The sequence below is a fragment of the Rhinolophus hipposideros genome (genome assembly GCF_964194185.1).
Source record: "Rhinolophus hipposideros genome assembly, contig: HAP1_SCAFFOLD_77, whole genome shotgun sequence".
In the NCBI taxonomy this organism is placed as follows: domain Eukaryota; kingdom Metazoa; phylum Chordata; class Mammalia; order Chiroptera; family Rhinolophidae; genus Rhinolophus; species Rhinolophus hipposideros.
The window spans coordinates 129,497-141,638 of record NW_027668847.1 but is presented as its reverse complement, the minus strand read 5'-3'; the positions used below and the strand labels follow the sequence as shown (position 1 = coordinate 141,638).

Sequence of the window (12,142 nt, the reverse complement as noted above, 5' to 3'; positions counted from 1 at the left end):
TCCTTCCTCTGATGTCATTCCTAGGTGTTGTCCTGCTGACAAATCTATGTATTAGTTAAAACGAACTACTTAGAACAATTAGATAAAAGCTATAATCTTTATAAATACAGAAAATAACATCTTATCAACTGAGACTTCAAATTAAGCGTCATCTTTTCCTGAATATTTACTTTACTTAAGAAATACTTCTAATTAGCTAACACTTCTAATTAGCTAACAAACCATTTGGGAAATATGAGATGTCACAAAGTGAAAGGCATACAAACATGTCAAAAATTCATCCACAAATTCATTCAATGAACATCGATAGAAAAACAATCAGAAAAAAACCCTACAATTTAGAAATGCAGTACAAACACATCGAGTTGCACTATATACTCTGTTCTCTACCTCGTAATATACCTTTTGAACAACACCCTAAGATTCAACTGCAATGTCATTCATTGTTTCCAGAATGACTTACTTCTGATGCATTTATCAGTGTACACCCTTCCTTATATCTGAAATGTTTTCCTCTACTATTCTGAAAATTTCTTTTCACCTTTGAGGATTCAGCACTGGGGTTTAAGGAAGAAGACAGAGAAGAGGAGACAGACTGCGGACACAGCTGAGATTCCCATCACTGCTGGGAAAGTCAATTCTAAAATATATAAAGCCATAGAAAATCCAAGAAATATTTGATTGTTGGTTTCGGAAGGTGCTTTTTCATTTACAATACATACAGTTTTAACTGATACTTTTGAATTCAGAATATAAAACTAAAGCTAAGAAACTATGTTTTGTTTCACTAGGCAACCTTTAGATCTTTATGAAGTTTTCCCATCTGGTCCTAATGTTCTAAGTATAATTCTGCTGCCCACTCCCCAGAGTATGCTAAATACTAGCCTAAAGGAAATCACGCTTTCACCTCATTCTCTTTCTTATTTCCATATGTTATTGTGGTTCAGGAAGAATGCCAATGTCTTGCTAAAAGTCATTCTGTTTGGCTGTTAAGTTCCATAAACAGAGTAAACATGAAGTAGATTTTGCCACAAAATGACTATTGGAAAGTCAGAACTACGATCAACCTACATAGAGGTGGGCTAGAGTTGAACACTTTCTGTTTCTTTATTTCCTTCTTTGCTTTCTCTGTTTTCTGGTAGCTGTGATTCACTCAAGTCATGGAGCCTATAATTACATAACAGAAACACACCTACAATCTGAGTCTCTAGTTTATCTATTACGGTCATCTGTCCAAACTCTGTGGATGCTGACAGAGTTTTGCTCATGGAGTGTGATGCAAATGGCCTTTTATCACCAACTTTCCAATCCCTGCATCTTTGACCAGTTTCATGATTGGAGGTCAAATAAGTAGAATCCCAATCTGAATTCTGGGATTAAGTTTTCATTTATCAGGATGTAAAAATAACACAAAGTTGACTATCTTGTAAAACTTCCTTTTTCAGAGAAGCAGTCACACGTCCTCTTTTCCCCCAAACACACTATTCCTTCAGAATACATTTTATTTTAGGTGTCCTACACTTGCCATTTACATAGGTAAGTTTAATTAACTATTGTCACGCAGCAATTTCTATTACATAATGTGTTTCCAATTAAATATTTCCTTCTTAATAGTTAAGATGGTGCAGGGTATGCTTTTTTTTGTTACTGTCAAAAGTTATGTGTAACCACTTAAGTTTAAATATGCATGACAAACATGGGTTTACAAAAACTTTTAATGAATCGTACTACTTCAAATAAGAAACTATTTATTATAAGAAAATGGTCTTTTCTAAATGCTCCAATATCTTCAGAATTCGTTTTTAAACCTTAGATAAATAGATATTCATATGACAAATTACAGTCCTGGGCGACCTTATTGTTTCCAAGGAAAAATGGGATCAAACTGGGTCCCCATGAGCTCCAAAGAGTACAGGGCACCATGAGACAGAAAACAAATACATAACAAAACATTTTCCTTTTGCTTTTTAAACACAATCTCAGCTTAAATCTATGAGACAAGTGAAAGAAAACCACAACAACTGTAGAAGTGAAGCTTTAAAGCCTCTTTTATCACTTCACATCCAGGAAGCCCGTACATCATTTAAAACGGTGGTTTCCAATGTCATGTGAGAATCCGTGAAGTCCTAAGGTCTGTCAGTCGAGGGGCCCGAAAAGGTCAAAGCTATTTTCACAGAAAGACTGAATGTCATTTGCCATTTTCACTCTCATTCTCTTCTAAGTGTACAGTAGAGCTTTCCATAGCCGTGATATCACAGCTCTGATGGTGACATCATAGCTCTATGGTTACTGGGTCGTACCTCCAATGGCTCACGCAATGCATGACTGTGTGTGCTCGTATTTTAAATTGTTCAGTTTTTATTTCCAATATTGTAACTATCTATGGAGACTACCGACTTAAAAATATTCTTTGGAATTCTCAATAATTTTTAATAGCATAAAAGCATCCCAAGGCACAAAAGCTTCAGAATTGTTATTTTCAAAGATTGTGTCTACCAAATATTCATTACCATTAATTACTTCTCCCATTTTTAATAATCGAAGACACCATAGGCGCACGTACACACATAGCCAGTGTCTGCTCAGCAGAACATCTGGTTTTAAGACCATCAGTGTTACAACACTAAGAGGAAGTAAAGTTAAAAAGAATTGTCATGGTAGCAACTGGAGATTACTTGGGTAAATGTTAAAATTCAAATGACCATTTGAAAACGCTGGAAAAATCTTCCAGTGTGATCATTGGTAACCCGTATTAAGTACAGGGATTCCAAACTGGGACATTTAGGGTATCGAACAAACGGAGAACTATCTTAGTGAAGTCACCGTTTTAAAATCTCATTTTCTTTTTCCTGTGAATACCTTTTCATCAAACACCGATACTAACAATGACATCACGTTATTTATGTCAAATCCTTCCATTAAATTTGTAACAAAAAAAAAGGAATGAGGAAGAGAAGACTGCAAGCATGTCACATGTCCTTGCGTACTCCTTCCCAAAATTAAATTGGTATTACAAAGTGTACCTGGTCTGAAGGGTTGCACATCGTCCATTCCTATAGGTTTGTACGGAACAGGATCTTCCACTTCAATGCTCGGCTGAAGGGGTTAGGAAACAACATGATTAGTAACTAATGGACACTTCATGCAATCTCTAGTTAACAATTCAGGATAACAATATTAATGTTATAATCTCCAAGAAAAGGACTTTTTGAAAAATATGTATTTAAGCAAATATTAGTTTGGTACAAGTGATAGTGCAGTTTGTGCAATTTTTTTTAAACGTTGTAAACCGCAATTACTCTTGCACCGAACTAATACCTTGAAAAGTGTATTTCCTATAACTTGAAATATTTCTAATGATACATTCTTTTTGTTTGTTTGTTTTTTTAGTGTTAAAACAAGATACTTGCTTGACATGGTAAGAAACCTTGGTGTATGCCCTGTTGAGTGTAAACAGAACATTTTAGAACCTACTTCATCTAGGTCAACAAGAGCTTGGAAAAACCAAACTCTTATTTGATAAAAATTTTGATAGGAAAAATGATTAAATAGAATGACAAAGTTGTAAGAAAAGCTTTTTGTTAAATTATATTTAAATAAACAATAGGAAAAACATTATATATAGTTATGCAACTTTTCAAAAAAGTTTAATAAATTCTAATCAGGAAAAGATAAGAACATTTATTTACTAACCATCTCAAATATACCGGGCATCTGCCATGCACAGTTTATTTCTTTTCCACACAAACAACAAATATAAAAATGGTTTGATGCTGGTTAGCCCTCTTCCTGCTTCCTGACCATTCCAAGACACTAGAATAAAATGATGAACCCACACGATCCATTGCTGTCCCTGCCCAGCAGGTTTCGCTCCTAGACCTTCAAATGACTGGCTCCTTCTCATGCTTCACGTGGCAGTATCCCACACAGACATTTACTTCAGGTCAAAACACTGAGCTCACACCAACAGAGCCTCAAGTACCGAAACACTACACATCAACAGGGTATCGCCTATCACAGTCTCCTGAAGTTTAGCATCCCCCAGATTAGAAATCCACATGCCCCTTCTAACTTTTCCACTCTATTCTTGACACTACTGCCATTTGATTGTCCTTCAGGTTTACAAAAAGTGTCCCCACCATTTGGTAAGTCACTACCGCCCACTGTGATCATTGATTTTACATTTCTATAGCTCCCTTTACACTTCGCAAAGTGTTTTCACATTTGTTACCACATTAGTTCATTTCACACCCTGAAAGGTAGGCATAAGTACCTTTATGATGAATGAGGTCACTGACATCCAACAGATTAAAAAGAAGTTTCCCCCAGATCCCACAGCTAGTAAGTGACCTATCCAGGGTTCTAGTGTGTTCTTATCTTCAAACACAGTGTCTACACCAGTAGGCAGCAGTTGCCTATATCAGAAGATCACACTCCTCCTCTCTCTTTTCACAGCTGTCATCTCACATTGGCTCATCATTACTTTGTACTTCTATTACTACAAGCATGGTTGCCATCAAGATACTCAATGCATGCTATTTTAACTGAACAGGGCAGTTGTTGTGTATTAAAGCAGCACTCGGCCGATTGTTGTTAGTATGATCCTACATAGTATTACTATTAACAATGCTCTTCCTTCCCTGGAAAAGTTCCTTGCAGATCTATTGCAGAATACAAATACAATAATACTTGCATATAGCAGGCATTATCTTTTCAAGTTCCAAGGTATAAAAAACCCTAAATTCCAAATTCTTTCTTTCTGAATCTCATTAGGACATTTACACAACCATAAAAACCACAGAATCATGCATTTGGACATACTTCAAGCTGGAATAATGCTTTAGCTTTTAGGTGAACTTAACTTCAGAACCCAACTGATTCCTTATGACTTGGAAGCCTTCTTGTTTTATACTATTCTACACCGACCGCCTTAAGTGAACCTTGCAAGTTAGCAGAATTGTACTACGCTGTCTCATTATATTAAGCACATATGTATTTTATTAATTATAGGCTAAACCATAAGAAAATAATTTAGGTGGGGAAATGCAGAGGTGAGAAAGTATAGTCAAAGCATACCTTTTACGTTTTAACATCACTGAATGGTGATATTTAAAATAATAATGATAAAAAATGACAGTACCTCAGAATCCCAACATGATTTCACAGCTCCTTTTCCGAATCTTAATGCTGATATTTTAACTATAAAATGTAGTCACAGAACATTAATATGAACATATATCACTACGAATTTTAAATACACATTCAAAAATATTTCCATAAAAGTAATAGCAGAAAAGAATTTCGGGGGGCCGAAGCATTTGCAAGAAGAAGCAGTTGTTAGTAGTGGGGATACTTTTGCAAAAAAGATAGGAAGAAATGCTTATAAGAAATGAAAATCACAGTTGGATCTACACGTGTTAGATTTGTGTATAGCAGCACTTAAGCTAGAAAGAATTCATAGATAGTCACTAAATTATCACTTGTATTATTTTGGTATGCTCCATCAACACAAGTCAAGATATCAGTTTTTGTTTGCTCTTGTGGAGCACTTTCAATAATATCCACACCATTTTCTCTTTTTCCAGTTGCCGGCTTGGTTGCTTCTTTCTATTAAAAAAAAGAAAAGAAAAACCCAACTTCAGCAAACATCATATTCATTTACTCGTTCACTCGCTCACTCAGTCCTTCTGTCAGTAAGACAACAAACCGCTATCGTAGCCATCGAATCATAGGCATAGACCCAGGGGAAGCTGGAAATAGAAATGAAAGATTTTGTCCTATATTCTAGTAGGGGTCGATATATTACAATTCGTGAAAACAATCAGAAAGGAAAGTACCACTCTCCAGTTCTACACCTCAGATGAAGAAAGTAGAGTACGGGCACAAAAGAAACAACAATCAGTTGTACCAGATGCTGCAAAAATAGGGCTGCATCTTGAAAGACATACGAGGTACTGAGGGAAACCATGAAGGAGAGTCCAGAAAGGGCAGCGGGCGCAAAAGCCTGCGTATAAAATAACATATTGTAGGTGAGGGCAGAAGAAGAATGGGGTTAGCCTGGAACTCTGAGAAAGGGATGGAGAGACAACTGCAGAATCAGAACCAAATCAAAGAAGGCGCATGTCATGCTAGCAGATGAATTCTACACTCACGTAATGGGGAGTCACTCAGGAAGCAGAGGTGTTGCATCATCACAATTCTAGTTTACAACAGCCACTCGGGCTGCAATTTATGATATTGAGGACTTCCGTTTCTTTCTAGGATCCTATCCATCAGCCTGTCTTGCTTCACAACATAGCGCCTCGCAGGTGCCTACAAACTCACAAACGCAGCTATCCATAGCAGGTCACTTTGTAGCTTCCCCTAGGTGGCTCCCGGTTGGGAACAAGCAGCAGCTGACCTGGGCCTGCCCCACAGCCCCTCCCAAGAGGCCCCAAATCCAACACACCTTGGACCAGCTTCAAGTGACACCAGAACATCACCAAATTAGCTTCACAAATGACACGCCCAAGCCATGGACTGAGCAGACACCGGAGCCCTGCTACAGCCGATCTCACTCTGTGGGGTCAGCCCACACACAAAGGTTCATCTACTGTAGTCACAGCCAGTCGTCCTGAGGGTCAATTCCACACCCAGATGTGCCAACAGCAATAAGGCTCAAGTACAACAGGAGGGCACACACCACCCACACGAGCTTCTGGAGCACCCGGCTCAGGTGACCGGGGAGACTGTACCACTGGGCCCCATGCGACACCTGGTATGTAAGGCAATACTGTCAAGATGAGGAGAATTAGCAATCTACAGAATACAGAGAAACAACAATAAAGATGCAGTGAAAAAAGAAGACAGAAAGAAACATTTCTCTAACGAAAGACCAGGAAAAAACTCTAGAGAAAGAACTAAACACAAGAACTAATGGACACAAGCTATCTACCAGACACAGAGTTCAAAATACTACTTCTAAGGACGCTCAGTGAACTTTGGGGAAAAATAGATAAACGTTGTAACACTTCAACCGAGACAGCAAACATAAAAAATGGACATGGAAATCATTAACAAAACTCAACTATGAAAAATACAACATCTGAAAAGAGTAATTAATAGATGGAATCGGCACCAGATTTGGTTGAGGCAGACGTTCAAATCAGTGATTTGGAAGACAAGATAGCAGAAAACACACAATCAGAACAGAAGAAAAAGATATGAAAAATGATTATGAGTAAAAAAAAAAGAGAGAGAGAATACTTTAAGGGACTTCTGGGACAAGATAAAGTGTAACAGAACTCGTAGGGCTATCAAAAGGAGAAGAGAGAGACAGAAAGGAATTGAAAACCTATTTGAATAAATAATGACGGAAATCTTCCCTAAAGTGTTGAAGGAAACACAAGTGTAGGAAACACAGAGAGTTCCAAACAAAATAAAGTCAAACAGGCCCACACCAAGACATACCAGAATTAAAACGCCAAAAGGTAAAGACACAGAGAGAATATTAAAACCAGCAAGAGAAAAGCAGTTAGTTATATACAAGGGAGCTCGCATAAGACTGTCAGGTGATCTCTCAAAAGTAAATCTGAAGGCCAGAGGAATGGGCAAGAAATATAGAAATGTGATGAAACGCAATAATTTACAACCAAGAGCACTGTATCCGGCAAGGCTCTCATTTAGAATCAAACGAGAGGTAAAGAGCTTGCCAGAGAAAAAGGAGGTGATGCAGTTCAGCCCCAGGAAACCACTATTACAAGAAATGTAAAACCACGACTAGAAAAAAAAGGAGGAGGAGAAGTAGGAGGAGGAGGAGGAAGAGAAGGAGGAGAAGACGGAAAAAGAGCAGGAGGAAGAGCAGGAGGAGGAGAAGAAAAGTGAATAATAAAATGCCAATAACTATGTACCTACAAATAATTACTTTAAATGTAAATAGATTAAATGCTCCAGAAAAGACATAAGGTAGCTGAATGGTTAAGAATGCAAGACCCATATACACGACAATCAAACTACAAAATTTCTGCACAGCAAAGGAAACCAACAACAACATGAAGTCACGAGCGGGTGAATGGAGAAGATATTTGCCAATGATATATTTGATAAAGGGTTGACATCCAAAACATATAAGGAACTCATAAACCTTAACACCAAAAGACAAACAATGCGATTACAAAATGAGAAGAGTACCTGAATAGACTTTTCTCCAAAGAGGTCACACAGATAGCCAAGAAACATACGAAAACATGCTCCGTGTCACTAATCATCAGAGCAATGCAAATTAAAAACACAATGAGCTACCACCTCACAACTGTCAGAATGGCCATCATCCATGAATCAACAAGCAACAAGTGTTGTTGAGGATGTGAAGAAAAGAGTCCTTGTGCACTGTTGGTGAGACTGCAAATCCAAGCAGACAATGGAAAACAATATGGAAGTTCCTCAAAAATTTAGAAATAGAAGTACCATGTGGCACAGCAGTCCCTCTTCTGGGTTTTCCTCCACAGAAACACAAAACACTAATTTGAAAAGCAATATGCATTTCTATGGTTGTTGCCGCATTATTTTCAATAGTCCAGATAAGAAAGTAACCAAAGGATCCATCATCTTGGATAAAGAAGAAGTGGGACATATATATAACAAAATACTACTTGTCTGTAATAAACAATAAGTACTTATCGTTTGTGACATGTGTGGGCCTAGAGGGTATTATTCTAAGTGATAAAAGTCAGATAGAGAAAGACAAATACCACCTGATTTCACGTATTGGTGATATGCAAAAAATAAAAAATAAATGAACATAGAAAAGAGAAACAAACTTATAGATGCAGAGAACTAACTGATCGTTGCCCGGTTCGAGAATTGTTGGGGGAATGCTTGAAATGGAAAAAGGATTAAGAAGTACAAAGTGGCAGTTATAAAATAGTCATGAAGATGTCAAGCACAGCACAGAGAATACAGTAAATAACATTGTAATAACTAAGTACGGTGTCAGGGATACCACACTAATCGGGGTACCAGTTTACACATTATATAAATGCCTACCCACTATGCTGTATACTTGAGGCTGACATCATGGAATGTCAACTATAACAGAAATGAAAAATTTTACATTTAAGAAGCGAAACTAAAAACCTTCTGAAATTTGACATTTTAGTATATGGTTTAAGAACCTCTGCTTCTAAAATTAGTTATTATTTTAAGCAAAACATGTACTCTTCAATTAGATGAAGACAGTTAAATATATTCATAATGTAATGATTGAGGACATAGTGGAATCCCTTTGTAATATGGGTTTTGAGATAGAGAACTTGAGTTCTAAATTTTCAAAGTTTCTATTATTTTAGTCTAAATGATGAACCCAGAATACCTGAAACTAATATAAAATAATATTGAATGTCAACTGAATATAACTTAAAAAAAGAAAAAAAAAACATAGAGAAAACACTCACGCCTACCAACTATGTGATACCAAAATACAAAGTGTAATAAAATAAAAACTATATATTACATGCTACATAGTTTTAAAAACTGAAATGTATCAGGAAGATTTCATGACTATTACAATAAGTAAATGAATCCATTACAGATTTCACGTAGGCACGAGTATTATAAAAGACCCACTGATGTAATGTAAAAGTCACATTAAGATTCCTTACCCTTAACCAAACTGCATAGCTCCATCACTGTGGGAAACCTCCCAATAAAATTTAACTATCACTATGTATTTCCCAGCCCCTTCTTTTTTTCAGTCACCATGTTCAATACTTCCTAAAGTTAAGGGGGAAAAAGAAAGAGTGATGTCGTGAAAATGGCAGTGTGAGGTGTGCCTCTTGAAATCTTCCCTGGAATTTACAACAAGTTGAACAACTATCACTCCACAAAGGACTCCCTGCGCAGCAGACCGGCTAGACTAAGGGGCGTACTACTGCAATAGCCTACAGGTGGACAAATTGCTCGAGCGGTGGAGGAGAGAAGGGAGAAGTGCGGAGACGGGGCCATGCAGGCTCAGGACCCAGACCTAGCTTAGTGCTCCGAGCTCCCTGAGTCCCGGAACTAGTACAGCTACAGAAGAGGAAAGAACTCGTGCTACTAGGGCTCCGCTTATGGCCCACAGGGCTGAGAGGACAGCATATAACACAGCTGAACCCAACGTTAATGGCAGAGACCTCAGAGCAAAGACTGAGGGAAGAAGGATGAAAACAGTGGTAAGCCCTCACTGCAGAGTAAAGAATGGAAGACTCAGACACTGAGACTACCTGCCCCCTCCCAACCCTCCCAGAGCTCGACCCGCCCCCACCTGCCCAGTGCTAGAAGCAGAACAGTAGCAGTGTCAGATCAAAAGAACAGAATATTTGCAGTTCTGAGAACTGTGGTCTGCAGTCAAGGACTCACAGCCCAAGTACTTCCAGCAAAGAGGAGGGAGCTGTGGAAGCAGGACCCGCTGAGGTGGTTGTCACCACCATTGCTCTGGGCCATCTCTCACAACCCACCGGTGCCACCCCTGTCCCCACCTATCTGGGTGGACCCCTGCAGGAATAAACAGAACTGCTGAAATGCAGGGGCTCTGAATCTGGTGCAGGAAGAGCTTTGGAACTTCAGAAGTTCTCCGCATTTCCCCACGGAGGCAGGGCCTTGTGACCCCAGCGAACTGTTCACAGAGGAGACGCCCGCCTTCCAGGGAATCCCACCACTGTGTGAGAAGCCGGAATAGCGCACAGAAAACATAACACTACAGTGTGAGACAGAACAAACGGCTGCAGTCGCACAGAAAATAAAACATTATCCCAAAACCTACTGGAAAGCAAAAGAAAGACCTCTTTCTATCAACCTGTTGCACAACCCACTCCTATAGATGTCTAGGAAGAGAAATAATAAATCATCAATTGCCATGAATAGCCATGGCAACAACACAGCTCAGAAAGAAATTGAAAAGTCTCCAGAAAATAAACTTAAAGATATGGAAATATGTGACTTAAATGACAGAGAATTCAAGATTACAGTTCTGAAAAAACTCAATGAGATGCAAGAAAACACAGACAGGCAGTTTAATGAATTCAGAAACATAATCAAGAACAAAATGAGTATTTTACAAAAGAGACTGAAATTTTAAAAAAGAACCAAATAGAATTTCTGGAGATTAAGAAATCAAAAGAAATGACAAATGAAACAGCCAGTTTAGGTCGTAGAGTTGACCAGATGGAGGAAAGAATCGGTGACATCGAAGCTAGAAATCTGGAAATCACAGGGATGGAAGAAGAAAGAGACTTGAGACTTAAAAGAAATGAAAGAACTCTACAAGAACTTTCTGACTCCATCAGAAAGAGCAATATAAGAATAATGGGCATACCAGAAGGGGAAGAAAGAGAGAAGGGAACAGAGAATATATGCAAACAAGTAGTCAATAAGAACTTCCCAAACTTATGGAAAGAACTGGATCCTTAAATCCAACAAACAAATGGAACACCTAATTATCTCAACCCCAACAGGCCTTCTCCAAGGCACATTATATTGAAGCTGTCAAAAATCAATGACAAAGAAAGAATCCTCAAGGCAGCCAGGGAAAAGAAGATGGTAACCTACAAAGGAAAGCCCATTAGATTGTCATCAGATTTCTTTAGCAGAAACTCTACGAGGCAGGAGGGAGTGGAACCAAATATTCAAACTATTGAAAGAGAGAAATTATGAGCCAAGAATAATATATCCAGCAAAAACATCTTTTAGATATGAAGGAGAAATAAAGACCTTTCCAGACATACAGAAGCTGAGAGAATTTTCTAATACACGACCGACACTACAAGAAATGCTGAAGGAGGCTATTCGACCACCATCAACAGGGACAATTTGTGGCAACCAAAACATAAAAGTGGGGAGAGTAAAGGTCTGAACCGGAAAATGGGAATGGAGAAAGTAAGCATGCTGAAGAAAATGGAATACTCTAAATATCAAACTTTCTTTTACATAAACTTAATGGTAACCACTCAAAAAAAATCCAGAACTGAAATACATAATGTAATAAAAGAAGAAACAGAGGGAAAAATCATAGAATACCACCACATAGAAATAAGAGACAACAACGAAAAGGCAAAGAAACAATGGAGACACAGTCTTACCAGAAAAGAAAAGATAGAATGATAGGAAATCCTCACATATCAATAATCAC

At 38.1% G+C, this 12,142-nt stretch overlaps 1 protein-coding gene across 1 annotated transcript in view; it reads right to left on the bottom strand.

Moving 5' to 3' along the window:
• Nucleotides 1-4,977: 4,977 nt before the first annotated feature.
• Nucleotides 4,978-12,142, bottom strand: part of LOC308495748 (uncharacterized protein) — a 43,702-nt gene continuing 36,537 nt past the window's right edge. Inside the window, exon 6 of the mRNA XM_081080725.1 lies at nucleotides 4,978-5,607. Within this exon, the coding sequence (XP_080936851.1) occupies nucleotides 5,514-5,607 (94 nt within the window). The 3' untranslated portion in view covers nucleotides 4,978-5,513. The remainder of the gene's footprint in view (nucleotides 5,608-12,142) is intronic.